Raw genomic sequence first — 18,132 nt, forward strand, 5'->3', positions numbered from 1 at the left:
TGCTTGGAAGAGTCCAAAAAAATTAGAAGTCCTTGTTTAGGTAGGATTTGATTCCTTTTAAATTCTGCATTGAGAAAAGTCCATGTTTATCCCAACCTCTTACTCTATAAATAGAAGAGGTATGAAGAATAAAGGAGGGAATTAGAGAGTTAATTTCCAGAAATCGTGTGAAGCTTTGAGAGAGGTGAGACACCTTTCCCTTGGGGTGCGACGCTCCAAAACGCTTCCTTGGTGAGTCGCCAAGATAGGCTGAAGTTGAGAGGGTGCGACTCCTTTCCTTCTTTACGCCAACCCCTTGAGATTTATGCGAAGGTGAGACTCTTCCACATCTATCTCATAGTTATCTTTCCCTCAGCAAATTCATCACGCCAACATATCATCATATCAGCCATCCATCACGCCCCAAAATCCTTTTACGGTTTCATTGCAGCATGCCCAACCAATCAGCCTTCAACCGTCCAAAAATCCCCATAGTTTCACGCCCCAAGTCATCCTATTCTTCCGTCCACAAATGCCCTTCATCACGTCATCAAATCCAAAGAGTTCTAAGTAATTTGGGACTCTTAATCTCATCAAAACCAAACGACATCTAGAAGTCCTACTTCAACTAGGATTTTGAATTTCTGCAGCGCCCCAAAACCTGCAGCCATAAGCCACGTTCCACGCCCATAAATCTCACCCTTCTCATCACATTCCACAGCCAATTGATCACTCTTCTCACCCCGTAACCAGCCAATCACGTACTAGAACAAAAAAAGAGAGCCCCAATCAACCGCCTACACCAATTCAGAAATTCTGCCCACTTATTTTCCAAATTCAGCCGCCAACTAGTGCAATCAATTGAACCCATTAGCCATCCCCTTCATCTTTCTACTTCCACCATCCCTAGAACCCTAGCCGCCATTACCATAGAAGAGAAAAAAAAAAAAAAGATAGTTTCAGCCATCATACAAAGGGAAGAAGAACAAACAAAAAAAAATTGGCAACCTTCCCACTTCCTTCTGCGTCAAGTGATATCAGAGCATCCCTTTATCATGTTTCAGCATCCCTTTCCCTTTCAATCTGCAGCCACAATCAAGACAAAAAAATATTGCCACGCCCACCATCCACATAATCATCCTTTCCGTTTCCCACACGCTGCTCCCAACTGCGTCAGATGTTATCATTGATTATATCTTTTTCTTTGGAACATAAGAATTTTTTTTCATCATCAAAAAGGAGAAGATTGTTGACGCTAGAGGGTTGATTTTAATAATGCGAAACAGTTGAATCAAAAGTTGACCCTAGTCATCTGACGAGTCGACCCTTGAACTGAGAGAGCCAACTCCATAAGTGCAACAGAAGAAAGATAGAGCGCAGTAGAAACAGAAGCAAGCTCGAGACGACTCCTAAAGATCACGAGTCGACTCTTGAAAATCACGAGTCGACTCTTGAAAATCTCGAGTCAACCCCTCTACGCCTGACAACAGTAACAGCTAGTTTTTTTGTGAATTAGAACGGTTGCTTTCATCACACAATATCTCTATTAACTGTCTAACGGCTAGAAAAGTGTTCCAACCCTCTCCGAAGAGTATAAATGCATGAGAACACCAAAGAAAGAAAAAAAGAGCTCAAGCACTACAAAGAAAAATCCATTAGAGCAAGAAAAATAAGCAAGAAGAGAGCCTCAAAGAGAATATCAATCAAGAGCTTTCATTATGAGCTGCTCGATCACATCCTCAACATCATAGAATTGGTGAAGCGTCGTCAAGAGCAATCAAGTCAACCAACAGAGTCTAGCTTCATTTATTCTTTTGTATTTATTGTTTTGGAGCTATATTCATTGTGCTTAAATTCTTTCTATTTTTTGCTGTAACAAGCTTCCAGAATTGAAACTCGAAAAAAAGGTCCATCCAAACTTGAAATGGGATAGTAAAGGTTTTCGTTGATTGCCTGAAAAAATCAACTGGGTTGATTGTGAACCCAAAAAACAATCGGTGTAGATTTTGGTTGATTTTCTGAGAAAATCAACTGGATTGTTTGTGAACCCGAAAAACAATCAGTTGTAAATTTTGGTTGATTGACCAAAAATAATCAACTGGGTTTGGTTGTGAACCCGAAAAACAACTGGGTTGTAATTTGATTTATAAATTATAGTAAAATTCTCAAGAACAAAATCTTGAAAAGTGGATGTAGGTACAGGGTTGGCACCAAAGCACTATAAATCTTTTGTGTTTGCATTGCTTGATTTGTTTGTTTTTATTTTCAGCTTATTTACTTATTCGTCATCAGTTGAAATTTATTTTCTTCTATTACGTATTTAATTCCACTGCATTTAGTAAAAGTTTTTGAAAAATCCAACTCACCCCCGCCTCTTGGGCTGCATAACTGGGCAACATTGTTAACCAATTTTCTAGGCAAGAAACATTTCTTTGAAAGCATTAGGCTAATAAGATGAAGTTTTTGCTAGATACTAATGATCTATTTATTTTTATTGTCATTTATGCTTAAATCCTAATCAAGCAATCTGAACAATTGCATGATTATTATTGTTGGTGCAAGTGGCTCTTTTGGGTTTATCCGATCAATGATTCTAAAAGGCATTGGATCAACAGCATAGATTGGGCATTTGATTTGCTCCTGCACTGTAGTTACCAGAAGCAGGTTTGGATGCAGGAGCAGATTCTGAGGCAAGTGTGGGAAGTGGGTCTCTTATTTTTTTTTTATATAATAAGGAAGCGGGTGAGGACGAGTTTCCATGAAAATTGCAAAGCGGGTGCAACATCTTCAGCAGAAGATTCCTGCTACTAAGTTTTGTGCTAATTACAAGGTCTAGGTGGGTTCGTGACAGCTTGAAAGACATGCTTCCTATAACCCTAGTATGTGGCCTCGCCCTAAGAAACATCTGATCATCAAGGATAGGAAACTAAGGGTCATGAAATATAGTTTTGCATTCGATCCATGAGGCACGGAACCGATTTCATCAATGATTCTAAGACTGCTCAATCACATTTAGATCAGCTAATTGTTTTGAATCTCTAGAAGTAAGCTCAGCCAGCACAACCTCCTCCCCTCCCCACAACCAACTACTTCTGAACCCTAGTTTTTTTTCTTTTCAACCTGTAATTAAAATTGTCCTTTCCCATAAAAACTTGAAATCCTAAAATACAAATTATCATATTCTTAGATCTGGTTTGATATCTGATTGCTAAAAATCCTCCTTGACCTGAAATATTTACCAATCTCTCACTTTATAAATCTGATTTAAGCTTATGGCTGGAAAATACTAGGTCCTAGTTAATTTCAGGTTGAATAACATATTAAATCACAATTATAATATGAGTCACCGAACCCCTAATTCAGTGAATCTGGATCCACCCAGATTTTGGACCAACTTTAGCTTACCTATTTTTACTCTCAAAAAAGGAAAGGACTGCTTTGAGTAGCATAGGGAGACAAAGGGTATCCAATACAAATATTTTACAAAACCAAAGATTTTCCAATTCAATAAAGCCACAAAGGAGGCATCAAAGTTTCTTAGCTAGAAAGAGCAATGAGCTGAAAGGGTGGGGTTTCAATTTTTGGGAGTGGAAACAGTGAGAAAAAAGAGAGGTGTGGGGGGGGGGGGGTCTCTTTATCCTCTAAATGGGCAACCCTGAGCATTTGGTGTACCTAGCAAAAACCACTAGGGCAGGACAACTTCAATATAGGGCAGGACAACTTCAATGTAGGGCAAGACAATGAACGAGTCTCTTTGAGATTCCCTACAACTGTTTCAACCGTGCCAACAAGGAATCCCACACCATCGGAACCCACCTTTTCATATTTGGTCATCAAAATCAGGGAGCAGAAAGGCCATGATTGGCCTCTATAATTGAGAGGAATAGAGAGAAGGCAAAAGTAGTCTAATAGTTATGTGCTGAGATTGAGAATGAGTCAAAGAGTGTCCCACTCCTTAAATCATTGGCTTTTGATTGGTTTGGAGGCTATTTACAAACAGATGACACTGAAGTTTGAGTGTAGGTCTTTGGCATGTGAGATTTGTCAAAGCAGTTAAGGAACAAAGATCAAAGGTCTGGTGGATGCACAGAAGTAACCTCTACTTTTGGGACGCAAAATCCATAATTTGATTTAATGAAGATAACTTCTACTTAACCTTAAAAGGTAGAGAACTTTCAGTTGCATAGGTAGGCTCACATCAACCTAATAAAATGATTCAATTGTAATTAATTCACATAAGCAGCTTTTGCTTTCTGCAGTTCCCAAATTTATGCTTATTAGGCCTTATTATAATTATTTTGAAAAAGAAACTAATCATACATGGGCCTTGATTCTCAGCATGGTTTTTTGCTGATAATTTTAACAGCAACATAGAGTAAATGATTTTCAGAATGAGATTTAGAAGGGATAAGATAACCACTGAATAGAGCAAAAGGTGAAACAACTCCTAAGTTATTGAGTATGCCGCAATGTTTATTACCTTTAAACCTATATAGGCTATAATGCTTCAGTTTGAGAATTTCAGATGACAATGAATACTCACTTCAAAGCCCTAACATGTTTGGAGGAAAAAGGCGCTGTCCCCATTTTCACAGTAAGATTTCCTTCATTTTCCTTACATTTAACTGTCTTCTCATCAGCATATTTTCAATTGCAAGTTAGCTGCATTACAATGTCATGACAACATAATGGACTCCATACTTGTTGATCTCAATTGGTGGATAAAATTTTCAAGATGACCCCAAAAGTCATTTTGCTAAACCATTTAAATGGGAATCAATTAAAATGATATAAAATTTGCTTTTATGCATGATAAACATATCTATGAGAGGATGAAGAGCCAAATTAATCAAAACATAAACATGAACATTTTACAGAGAAAAATGTTGTGGATGTTCCAGTTTACATATTCTCATGAATCAAGGAATATAGCTGCTTCTATACATAAAATGAATAATATGCCATAGAAATAAAAGATAGTAAGCATAAGGAGATAAAAGAAACATACCCAGTTCTCGTGAGGAAACAATGGGTTCCATTGATGTCCAGCATTTGGAACTCACCGAAATACATTTTGCTTAAATCCTCTTTTGTTACCAACTGAAGAACTGGTGCAGCCAGGGGACCCTGAGCAAATTTATGAAAGGCTTTGAACCAGTTAGAGAGTAGAACATTGAGGTTGATATAAGAATGCAGGGACAATTTCATGATAAAGAAGCTACAGAAATGTATTAGGCTCCATAAGCTGCCACATCAATTTTCTATAATTGGCACAAAAACATGTCAGTTGCACAAATATATGGATTTTAAGATAAAGGAAAACTAATAAAATTATGAATCATAACAAACAAGCCTCATCTCTTCTATTAAAAAGTGGGTACAAGGTCCATCTTTGTTCTTTGAGCCTTTCAGTTGAAAGGAAGTGGGGAAAAAGAAGAGCTGTCAAGAAGTTAGGAAAATAACACAAGTCTGAAAAGTCAAATGATAGTAATCCAAAACACCTGCATAAAGACTAAGGACAGCAGGCATTTATCACAATAATCAAAACCTAACTATCCATTGCAGTAGATTACTTTGTTCAGTGAGTGATAAAGAGTTTGATAATTTCACCATCTCGACATGCAAGTCAGCCAGAAACTCATCACATCCATCACAATCACTTACTTCATTATTTAGATATTTCATAACAATATGGTAATGTGTAAGATTTGGATCTGGCTGTTCACATTATTCAAAGGTTCACATTAAAGTCCAAACATTAATTCCATGAAATTTCTGTGTACCCATTTAGAGGAGTAACAATAATAAAAGGCCAAGTAACCACTAGAGAGAAATGAATTCCATGAAATTTCTGTGTACTCATTTAGAGGAGTGACAATAATACAAGGCCAACTAACCACTAGAGAGAAATGTGCCACAGTAACATTCCATCAAGCATTACATCTCAAATAAGACATGAACTGAAACATAAGTTGTCCTTCATAAAAATCTAACGGCTTGTTTGGTATCATTGTTGTTTTTGAGTTTTTGTTTCTCTGAGAATCAGTGAAATATCAGATGGCGATTGACATTGAAGATGCAAAGAACTCTGCTATTCATTGCTTCTGTTTTCCCTCTTTGTTAAAAGCAATACATCTCCGCTACCAAAAGCTCTGAAGATTTTACCAACCAATTCAGAAAACAAAAGGGTTTCATCATGCATGTTGTTCACTCTAGTTCATCTCTCCTTGGATTTTTGTTTAACAGAAACAGAAAACAAAAGCAATCCTAATTCCTATTATAAAAAAACATCGGTTTAGAAACCTTGGACAAGCACAAGGAGCATCAGATTTCTCTAAAACACGATCAAAATCCAGTAGGATAAAATCTCGATTATAATTTCCATAAAACATCATCATCATCATTCGAAGAAGAATGATGGCAGCAGACCTGGAGGGCGAGCAGGGACCTCTCATCATGGATGTGCCAACCGACGTGCCCTCCCTTGGCCTTGAAGGCCTCCATGTGGGCCCCGATGTGGGCGAGATCCTTGTCCCTGCACCCGGCATTCACGACTAGGTAGATGTGATCGTCCTTGACCTTGGTGATGACGGAGTCGTCGATGGCGCCGCCGCGCTCGTTGGTGAAGACGGTAAGCGTGCCGGTGCCGTCGCGGAGGCCGGCGACGTCGGCGATGACAAGGCGCTCGAGAAAGGGCACGCAGTCGCGGCCGGTGAGGCTGAGGCCGCACATGTGAGAGACATCAAAGAGGCCGGCATTCTGGCGGCAGCTAACCGTGGAGTCCATGATGGAGTCCTTGTACTGGATGGGCATGCTCCACCCGGCGAAGGGAACCATCTTGGCCCCATGCTCCACGTGGAAATCGTACAGGGCCGTCTTCTTGAGCTGGGTCTCGGCGGCGGCGGCGGCGGCGGCGAAGGGCTTGCGGTGGAGGGGTTGGGACTGGGAGAGGCGGCGGGTCAGGATTTGGCTCAGCTGCCAGAGACCGCCTCCTCTCATCTTGGATGGACGGTATGGGAACAGCAGCCGAGGATGAAGAGGTGAGTTAAAGAGATGTTGGTGGAATGAGGATTGAAGGGGTGGGCTGGTGGGATGAACCTTTCGAGTTGGTGGGTGGGGACAGGATATAGATTGATAAACATTATTATTATTTATTGGGATGGGAGTGGGTGGACGAGGATTCCTTTAGCAAATCAAGAGGATCAATAGTGAGTGGCGGCCATAGATCATTCGTTCCCTTCCACTGTCCCTTGGAGGGCGCGTATTTGATCCCGGTGCATTTGTTTATCATGTCCCCGGCTAAGCGACACGCCTATCAAGATCCGTGATGCACAGCCACATGGAGGAGTAAACTGAAGTTTTAAATTCATGATCAAACTTAATAGTCCACCCGATAAAATTCTTAAATCCTTACATATTAAATCATGCAAAAGCAGCTTAATTTTCTGATTTTTAATTTCAAAAATAGTTCTTCACAAGAGAAGGAAAACAATGGAATCAGAAGAGGATAAAATCTCCGTAATTCTGATTTATTTATGAACTGATTGTATATACATGATGTATATAAGCTTAATTATAACATATTTTGGTTATCCTAATAACTCCGTTAATATTACAAGTTGGTCACATTAACCTCTCCCTCCCTCTTTCTCTCTCTTCAAACTCAAGATGGTATGGTAGTATCTTCGGGCATATCGTACCACTCATCACACTACAACTAGAGCAACATCCTTCAACCTCTCCTTTGGCATAGAAGCGGTCATCCCTTTAGAGATATGCTTGTTGTCTTATTGAGTGGATATGAATGACAACCAAAGTAACTCCGATGACCTCTGTGCAAATGTCAACTTGTTTGAGGAGGCTAAGGACCAAGCCCAAATCATAATAATGGCCTATCAGCAACGAGAGCTTGGTATTACAACTCCAAAGCCAGAGGAAAGCTATTCTAGAGACCTCATGCTTGGAAAAGTTGAGGTTGCAAGATAAGGAGAACTTAGAAAGCTAGCCTCAAACTGAGAGGAACCATACTGAATGACTAAGGCTATCCATCCCGGTACTTATCGACTTAACTACATCTATTTGAATATTTTACATAATTATCATGTATTTTTGTATGAGCTTAATGATTTTCGTATTCTTAACTTCTAAAGTTTCTATCTTTTTTTTTTAGGTTCCTGATACTTCCTCTACTTGTAGAGATGATGATGATGATGCCATCGACCCCTAATAGCTCTTAGACTATTTATTTTGGAGTTTTATATGTACATTTTTATGTTTTTCGAAGTACATTGTAAATATAAATTGACAGTGTAAATATAATCATATTTGACATTTGAATATTTTGAATAATCTATTTGATTGTGACGTGTTATTATATAACTTTTGTTGTGCATATATTTGGTGTATATAAATGTATGCAGAGTTTTTAAAAAAAATTAAATATTTTTTTAAAAAAAAATAACTCTTACGATACTTTAAAGCATCGTTAAAATATATATTAACATGCTTATTAGCGTCGTTAATTAGAGACTCAAATAAGCATCGTTGATATAAGACGCTTCATCGTCGTCGCTTTTAAAATGCATCGACGATTAACGACACTTATAAGCATCGGTGTCTTTTATAATTACCGATGTTTTAAACAAATATCGTAAAATTGAATTTCGATGATAGCATAGACGATGCTTTTGAGATGCTTTAGAAAGCTTCGGATAAAACTACTGATGTGGAAAAGCATCGGTATATAAATTAAAAAGCGTCGACAGTGCCTGATTTTCATATAGTGTTCCATGACTTCACGAAAACATGTTTCAGTTAAGCAACTATTGTTATTGTAACAACCCAAGACTTCACTCAAAATGGCTAGCCGGAAGTATTATTTGAGTTCTTTGATCTTGTATAAGTGCCCAAGATCTACCCAGCGAATAACCGATGTGGGACTAAACACACGCCCGCACGGATCCTCACATACTCTCTCCATTCATGCCCTGACGTCCTCGTCAGGCTAAGGGTTCAAATCTATTCAAATCTAATCACAAACACCACGATTGGCCCGTGGTCAGCCTCAATGAATCCGTGCTGCAGTGTTCCCTAATCCACATTGGTTATGGGCCGGGTCGCTCTGATACCATTTGTAACAATCCAAGACCTTACCCAAAATGGCTACCTGGAAGGTATTATTTGGGTTTCTTGATCCTGTATAAGTACCCAAGATCTACCCAACGTGATATGATCCAGCTCAAGGACTTTGACAAGGACAAAGAAGATGCTCCAGATGATGTGGAGATTCCAACTGGGCCAATCACAAGAGCTCGGGCCAAGAAACTTCAAGAAGCTGTCCAAACTTTATTAACTCAAGCCCAAGGAGAAGGTTCTAGTCCACATGAAGATTTGGACTTGAAGATGGTTAATATGTGGCTTTTGGAAGGCTGAAGGACATTTTTGAGGCTTGCAAATGAAGGATGAACCTAGTCAAAATGGTTGGGAGTTTTGCTGCAACTTTTCAAGGTTAATTAATTGCTGCCAAGACTTTAAGTAGTATTCCTTTCATCTTCACCAACTTTCATTTAATGTTTTTCTAGTTGGTTCAATGCACCCAAGGCTTGTTTTGCCTATAAATACTTGGTGTTTTCACTTGTAATCAAGCAATTCCGAAATATAATCTTTTTGTGAGAATTTTCTCTCTATTGTTCTTGTGTAGAACTTACGGTAGTTTCAAGTACAACCACTTGAACCTCCAACCCTTGATAATATTGGTTTCTGACTCTCTATAGTCACGGGGTCAATATTCTTAATCCTTTGATAATATAGGTTTCTTGCTCTTTATAGCAACGGGGTCTATATTCCTTTCCTTTTAACCTTTTTGGACGATTTGGGAATTGATTTTCCAAACTATTGTTGTTGGGTCTCATGGCAGGTTCGTTGAGGTTTGCATCATTTGGTATCAGAGCCAAGTTTCCAATCAGGTTACCTATTCCTTATTTGCTTTTATATTCTATCATTTATATTTTTTTCATCCTTTTGCATCGTTTGATATCATTTCATCCATAACCATTTCATTTCTATTCTCTACCATTTCTTTTCGTGCTTCATCTTTGTTGATATTGCTGTTGGTTCTATTATTGAAAGAAAAACATAAAAAGAGGAGACTGAAGTTGTAAAACAAAAAAAAAGAAAAAGAAAAAGAAAAGAAAAAAAAGACAAAAAAAAGGGAGATCAAAAGGAGTTAGAAGGTTAAATGTTTTGAAAAAAAAAGAAGAAGGAGAAGTTTGCCTTTTATTATCATCTATTTCTCATATTTCATCTCTATATATCCATCATTCAACTTTTCATATCCATTTGCTTTCTTTTCATATTCTTTGCTTTTCTTTTTATATCCATTTCTTCTCATCATTTATGTTCCTAAACTCTTCACACTTGTTGCTTCCATATTGACTCCCCTCAAAAATCTGTATTTTTAAGTGTGTTGGTTTTTCATTTGCTTTGCTTTGAAATTTATCTTAGTTTTCTCAAGAACTTTTAAGAGAAAATTGAGTGGTAAAAGGCAAGAGTGTGTGAGATCATCAGAGGGAAAAAGCCAAATCATTGTGTGCAAAGACGAGTGATTGTGTGAAATATATTTGAGTGAAACACGTGAGGGAGTGGTGAGGTTCTTTCCATTTTTACAACATGTCTCAAGGTGGAAGTGAGGAAGCACCAATAGACACCAAATTGAACATTCAAGCTCTGCAACAACAATTCCAGCGGATGAATGCCCAACTTGAAGAAATCCGAGAACGATTAGATCATAATGACCAACAAGTGAATCAAATACAGCAAGGCACTATGCCACGAGGGAGAAGGCAAAACAGACGTCCCTCCATTCCTCCAGCTGATCATGTTGATACTTATGAAGGTGAAAATGAAGAATTTGATGATGAAACCTCCCTAGCTTCCATACGAAGACAAAGAGATCATAGACCAAGATGACATCGCCAGCACATGCATCAAAATAGAGATGTTGTCGATCGCAACACAGGTTCGATTAAACTTTCTCTCCCACCTTTTCAAGGTAAAAATGATCCTGATGCTTACATTGAATGGGAAAGAAAAGTGGAACTTGTTTTCGATTGTCATAACTATTCGGAGGAAAAGAAAGTTAAGCTTGCAGCTGTTTCTTTTACTGACTATGCAATTATTTGGTGGGACCAATTGGTTCTAAGTCGAAAAAGAAACCGAGAGATTCCAATTGATAATTGGGATGACATGAAAGCTGCCATGAGGAGAAGGTTTGTTCCTTCACACTATTATAGAGACTTACATTTGAAGTTGCAAAGTCTTAAATAGGGAACAAAATCTATTGAAGAATACCATAAGGAGATGGAAATAACCATGATTCGTGCCAATGTTGAAGAAGATAGAGAGGCAACAATGGCTAGATTCATTTGTGGTCTCAACCGTGAGATTGCGAATGTTGTGGAACTACAACATTATGTGGAAATTGAAGATGTGGTCTGCATGGCTATGAAAGTTGAGAGGCAACTTAAAAGAGGAGGAAGATCATCATCGAAGCATGAAGCTGCTGGTTCATCTAATTGGAAGTCCAAATAGAGTCCTACTCCAAAACAAGAAGAAAAGCCTACTTCTAGGCCTAAAGAAGAAAAAACTATGACCAAACAATCTGAAAAAGATACTTCTTCCAACCAAACTCAAAAAAATCGTGATATTAAATGCTTCCGATGTCAAGGCTTTGGTCATATTTCTTCTCAATGCCCAAACAAGAGAACCATGATCTTGCTAGATAATGGGGATATTGTTTCTGAAGAAGAAAATGATAAATAGTCTATGCCATAACTTGAAGATGCTAGTGATATAGAACAGGCTGTTGTTGGTCAAGCCTTAGTTGTTCTTAGAGCCCTTCATGTTCAAGCTCAAACAAACAATGATGAACAACAACGTGAGAATATCTTTTACACTCGCTGCCATGTCAAAGAAAGAGTTTGCGGTTTGATAATTGATGGTGGAAGTTGTGTGAATATGGCAAGCAAGCTGATGGTGGACAAGCTAGGGTTGAAGACTCAAAAGCACCCTCATCCATATCGACTTCAATGGCTTAATGATAGTGGAGAATTAAAAGTCACAAAACAGGTACTTCTATCTTTTTCCATTGGAAGATATTCTGATGAAGTCCTTTGTGATGTGCTTCCAATGCAAGCAAGTCACATATTGCTTGGAAGACCTTGGCAATTTGATAGGCGTACCCTCCATGATGGTTACAAAAATAAGTACAGCTTTACCAAGAATGGCAGAAACATCACTTTGGCTCCTTTACCCCCTCATCAAGTTCTTGAAGAGCAAAATCAAATCAAGAAATCTGTAGCAACCAGTGCTAAACAAAGTAAGGATGAAAATGAGAGTTCAAAAGAAATTGTGAGTAAAGAATCTGATAAGAAAAGTGAGAAAAAGAAAGAGGAAAAAAAAGTGAATTTCTATACAAAAGAAAGAGAGATTAAGAGAGCTATGGTTTCACAGAAGCCAATGATGTTGATCTTGTATAAGGAAGCTTATCTCTCAACAACTAACCTTGATGATTCTTTGCCTAGTACTGCCATATCACTTTTACAGGAATTTCAAGATGTTTTTTCAGAAGAGATGCCACTAGGATTGCCACCAATTAGAGGCATTGAACATCAAATTGACCTAGTTCCGGGTGCCCAAATTCCAAATAGACCAGACTTATAGATGCAGCCCCGAAGAAGCAAAAGAATTGCAAAGACAAGTTGAAGAGTTGATGAACAAAGGTCATGTTAGAGAGAGCATGAGCCCATGTGCTATTCCAGTTTTGCTAGTTTCCAAGAAAGATGGAACTTGGAGGATGTGCATTGACTGCCGTACTATCAACAAAATAACGGTAAAGTATCGTTATCCTATTCCCCATCTTGATGACATGCTTAATGAACTCCATGGTTCCACTATCTTTTCTAAAATTGATTTGAAATCTGGATATCATCAAATTCGAATGAAAGAGGGAGATGAGTGGAAAACTGCTTTTAAAACAAAACATGGACTTTATGAGTGGTTAGTTATGCCCTTTGGATTAACTAATGCACCCAGCACTTTTATGCGCTTAATGAATCATGTCTTGCGTAAGTTTATTGGAAAATTTGTGGTTGTCTACTTTGATGATATATTGATTTACAGCAAGAACTTGCATGAACACTTAGGGCATTTAAAGAATGTTTTACTTGAGCTAAGAAAAGAGCAATTGTATGCTAACCTTAAGAAGTGTACATTTTGTTTGGACAAAGTTGTGTTTCTTGGCTTTGTTGTAAGTACTAGAGGTGTAGAAGTTGATGAAGAGAAGGTAAAGGCGATCAAAGACTGGCCTACACCAACTACCATCACCGAAGTTAGGAGCTTCCATGGCGTGGCGGGATTCTACCGAAGGTTTGTTCCAAACTTTAGCACTATAGCTGCTCCATTGACAGAAATCATCAAGAAAAGTGTTGAATTCAAATGGGGTGAAGCACAAGAGAAAGCATTCAACACCTTGAAAGAAAAGCTAAGTTCTGCCCCTTTATTACTTTTACCAGATTTCTCTAAAACTTTTGAAATTGAATGTGATGCTTCTGGTATTGGTATAGGTGCTATCCTTATACAAGACAAGAGACCCTTGGTTTACTTTAGTGAGAAGTTGAGCGGAGCTGCCTTGAACTACTCCACCTATGTTGGACATATTCTACCGCTGTGCGGGCCATACCTTGCGGGGTCCCTGAGCAACACAGGGAGGGTCACTGTCAGCATGTCCTGCCGCCTGCCAACGGCGATGGCTTGGTTAGTAGGTGGGTTATACCCGAGGGTCCCTGAACCCATGGCGAGGCCAGGTCGGAGTCCGGGGTGGGCGAGGCCTGGTCGGAGTCGACTCGTGGCGCTGCCTTTGGTGGGGTTTAAGGAAATAGAGTTGCGCCTTCACTAACACCGGTCGGTTTTGATGTAATGGTAGCGCTTGATCCTGACAATTGGTATCAGAGCCAGAGGTCTCGAGTTCGAAACCCAAGCATCGCGTTGGGGGGGGGAAATGTTGGACATATTCTGCCGCTGTGCGGGCCATACCTTGCGGGGTCCCTAGCAGCACAGGGAGGGTCACTGTCAGCATGTCCTGCCGCCTGCCAACGGCGATGGCTTGGTTAGTAGGTGGGTTATACCCGAGGGTCCCTGAACCCATGGCGAGGCCAGGTCGGAGTCCGGGGTGGGCGAGGCCTGGTCGGAGTCGACTCGTGGCGCTGCCTTTAGTGGGGTTTAAGGAAATAGAGTTGCGCCTTCACTAACACCGGTCGGTTTTGGTGTAATGGTAGCGCTTGATCCTGACACACTTGAACCTCCAACCCTTGATAATATTGGTTTCTGACTCTCTATAGTCACGGGGTCAATATTCCTAATCCTTTGATAATATAGGTTTCTTGCTCTTTATAGCAACGGGGTCTATATTCCTTTCCTTTTAACCTTTTTGGACGATCTGGGAATTAATTTTCCAAACTATTGTTGTTGGGTCTCACGGCAGGTTCGTTGAGGTTTGCATCACAGCGAATAACCGATATGAGACTGATAGTCAACTTTAAAGACCACGCAATAGCACGTATCTAGTAGGATAGTGATTACGGGTATCGATCCACAGGGATTGGGGTATAGCTGTTTTTCTTAAAAATAAAAATATTTAAAAGGATGAATTTGTGAAGACTATTAAATTAAGCAATTTAATAAAAGAAAATGCAATTAAAAGGATATTAGTTTAAGGGAACCTAGGGCAAGGAATTCACCACTAGCATCGGAACAAGGGTTATTTATATTTTATTTCGTTCTTGGATTAACATGCAAATTGGCTACAAGCCTAATAAGCATTTAAATAAAAATTCACAAAAGTAATTTGGGCATAATCCATCTTCAGTTGGCATGAAATGTCTACCCTAATCTAAGGTGGCAGCACATCGCATCTTCCCTAAGCATGGACTATCTTATATTTACTTAGTGATCATGAAGAACAGTTGTACGAACATCATACTTAAAATCACAGAAATTAAATATGATTCAAAAGAAGATATTCATTAAAAATAATAAGTTCATACAACTCCAAGAATATAAAATAAAATATAAAACCCGTGTCCCTTTGTTAGGGTTGCATCCAGCCCTAGTGAAGAGCTTAGGCTTCCATGCAGTGGTGGACGGCAGCAGCAGCACAGCAGCAGGACTTCATGGTGATTGGCTCCTTTGAAATATTCCCAAAATACCCAAACTCTTCTCTCTCCTTTTATTTTTTTCTTCTTCCCGTGGGAGCTTGTGGGATTCCGCCTCTGAGAAGATCTTGATGGGGATCAGTCCCCGGTGGGGAAGAGGGAATGCCCCCCCCGGTGGGGGAGGAATGAATGGAAGAGAAGAATGCCCCTCCTCGGTTCACGCCTGAGCCTTTTATAGGCTGCAACTCCCTCTCGCTCCTCTGTTCCGAATGAAGGATTAAGATGAACAGATGACTTCTATCCCTTGATCCTTGGACGCGGTGGGAGAGGATTTGAGTCTATCCGTGACTGTTGAAGCTTGATATTCTTGCTGGCGAGAACACGGGTTGCATGCTGTGGATTTGTTGCAGTCGGTGGATGAGGATGCAGGGTATTCGAAGATGCTGTCGTTGCTGTGGATGCAGTGGGAGAGGATTTGGTGCTGAGATAAAGATGAACTTGGAACGGGAGTTTGGATTCGGCTGGGATTAATCTGGATGATGGCTGGCTTGATTCGGCTGAGAGGAAATCGATGCTCACAAAGTTTGCTGGAGTCCATCTGACGGAATAAGATGGGTTGGTTGGTTGGGATGTGATCCACGGAAATGGGAAGATGACTGTGTTCTGTTTCCGAAACAGGGGAGGATACATTTGGTTGCCGTGAAGCTCGGGACTCGGGAGGATGAAGTCTAGGAATCGGCTGAAACAAGATCCTTTGATGCTTACGGGATGGGAAGAGATCTTGACGTTGGAAAAATCTCCGGACGGCTGGAACACATGGATGAAGGAAACGGAGCTGATCCGGAAGAAGATGGATGGAGTTCATCCGGAATGATGCAAGAAACAGGGGATTCGGAAGAAGATTGATGCTGTGAAGATTTGTTGCGGATTGGAGGCGGCTGGCTGGATGGCTAAGAGGTGATCTGAACGACTTCGAATCCGCGGATGAACAGATGGATTTGGCTGACAACGGAATATCTAGATGCTGGGAGGAAAGTTTGGAATTGGATTCAGTCGTGAAAGAAGGGAATGGATGGGAGCGGAATGGCTGGGAAGAATCCGTCGCGCTTGGCTTTGGGATAAGGATGAAGTCACGGAGGAGATGGGATGACGCTAAATCACGAACGTGATGCGGAGGGATAACGAGATGAAGCTGTGTTTGTTTGGGATAAAGTTGCAGCTGGAACAGGGAAGTTGATTCATAGATGAGGAAGCGAATGAGGATGATGTGGAAGACGTGGGAAACATGGAATGGTGCTCACGGCAGAGAGGAATCCGGAAGCAGGGAATCACGGAGAAGATGGGATCCAAAGCAGAGATGAGAGCGGGTTGCTTTGATTGTGGAAGGAATGAAGCGGAGAGGATCTCGGCTGTTCTGAGAGGAACTCACGAACGGGATGTACGTGAAACAGGGGAGAATCACAGCATATGCGAACGGGAGATGAGGATGAATACGGTTGCTGGGTTCATGGGATTTTGTTTGGATACGGGAGAAGAGAAGTTAAGTTGTTTTGTTAACGGAGAGGAGTTGGGGGTTGTGTTTAGAGATGGAATAAGGATGGGTTGAGGCTTTGAGATCCGTGCAACTAGATGATATACTTTGAGATATAAAAACAAATAATTGAAGAGATCGGATCATGTGGAAAAAGAGTTGGAATGAGTGAGGAGAAATTTAGGTGAACGTATGAAGAGTCAAGAATTAATGGGAAGCACTGGGTTTTAGAGAAGAGTTCTTGGAGTCGACTCTGAAAATATAAAATCGTGAAATGATGTAGTGTCCGTTTAGGCTTTACCTAATTGAGCTTGACTTGACCTGCATGCATTAAACTTAATCAATAAATAATCAAATCAAACTTGAATTACCTTTAATAATTTATTAAAATGCAATGATGAAGGTGACACATTTTTTAGTTGAATTTACAAAATATATGAATTAAAATAATGATAAGTGCTATGAATAAGATATTAATTTATGCATTATTTAGCACTTATCAGAGACTAAACACACATTCGCACGGATCCTCACACCCATATTGTAGGTTATGGCATAGTGACTTATTAATCACCTAGGGACCATTCTTGAATACAACTAGGGAGGTATTGAAAAGATGTGGTGACCAATGCTAATTGGTCAGAACTATGGTAAATTTCTTGACCTTTTTAGCAATCTTGGTGGAAGAAGTTTCCTATTGGTTAACAAATAGTCTCATGATTGTAGTAACCTGACTTGTCACCACTTTTAGAAGATCCCTCTTGCTTTCATCCAAATGAAACTTAAAATGTGCAATAACATCATAAAGTTGAGCTATAATCCATTGGAACGATCCTTTGTAAAGAGGTTGGCCTTCTTGGCCAAATTCTTTCGCAGGGATGTCCCTTGTTGAATCTGACTACTAGCGGCTCGAGGTTGCCGCATTGGTGGAATATTTTCCAATGGTTCCACCCAAGACACTTGCCGCTCTTCAAGAGCGGCAGCATTTTCCAAGAGATTCTCAGGTTGTACCATACTAGAAGATTGCGCATCATCAAATCTCTTCTTTGGCAGTCTTCCATGTAGTGGGTTTCACTGATTCAGCCAAAACTTTATTTCTTGGATTTTTTGGCCAAAAACGGGATAGCCAGCTAGTGCCAGAGCGGTTTGGAATCTAGAAAAGAAGGTGCTCGGTTTGGATGTCTTGAAACTCGAGGACTTTTAGAGAATGGAATGCTGCTTAAATTAATCTAAGCTACTGCAAACTACTGTAGAAAATTATAGAGCAAATGTAAAGGATAAAAGGTAGATTTCATTATCTCGAGAAAAAATCCTATTTTTCTGAATGCAAGTCTTTTTTTATACATCTACGTTTCTCATTTTGCTCACTTCTTAGCGGTTGCACATCCTAGGTGGTTTTGCTGACTAGTCCAC

General features: G+C 39.8%; 2 protein-coding genes across 2 annotated transcripts in view; one reads left to right on the forward strand and one right to left on the reverse strand.

Moving 5' to 3' along the window:
• LOC103705586 (Glycine cleavage T-protein family) overlaps window positions 1–7,095 on the reverse strand; it is a 32,742-nt gene extending 25,647 nt beyond the window's left edge. Inside the window, exons 1-2 of the mRNA XM_008789348.5 lie at window positions 6,409–7,095; window positions 4,988–5,106 (exon numbers count right to left, since the gene is read on the reverse strand). Coding sequence (XP_008787570.2) covers window positions 4,988–5,106; window positions 6,409–6,978 — 689 coding nt within the window. The 5' untranslated portion in view covers window positions 6,979–7,095. The remainder of the gene's footprint in view (window positions 1–4,987; window positions 5,107–6,408) is intronic.
• A 2,112-nt stretch (window positions 7,096–9,207) lies between these two features.
• LOC149752989 (uncharacterized) lies at window positions 9,208–13,644 on the forward strand. Its single transcript, XM_089924926.1, has 5 exons — window positions 9,208–9,384; window positions 11,305–11,542; window positions 11,819–12,387; window positions 12,662–13,404; window positions 13,602–13,644. Exons 1-5 carry the CDS (start codon window positions 9,208–9,210, stop codon window positions 13,642–13,644), a joined length of 1,770 nt encoding a protein of 589 aa, XP_089781052.1.
• Window positions 13,645–18,132: the final 4,488 nt, after the last annotated feature.

Source organism: Phoenix dactylifera, chromosome 8 (genome assembly GCF_051530095.1).
Source record: "Phoenix dactylifera cultivar Ajwa chromosome 8, Ajwa_hap1_PhDact_Kaust_v1.1, whole genome shotgun sequence".
Lineage (NCBI taxonomy): Eukaryota > Viridiplantae > Streptophyta > Magnoliopsida > Arecales > Arecaceae > Phoenix > Phoenix dactylifera.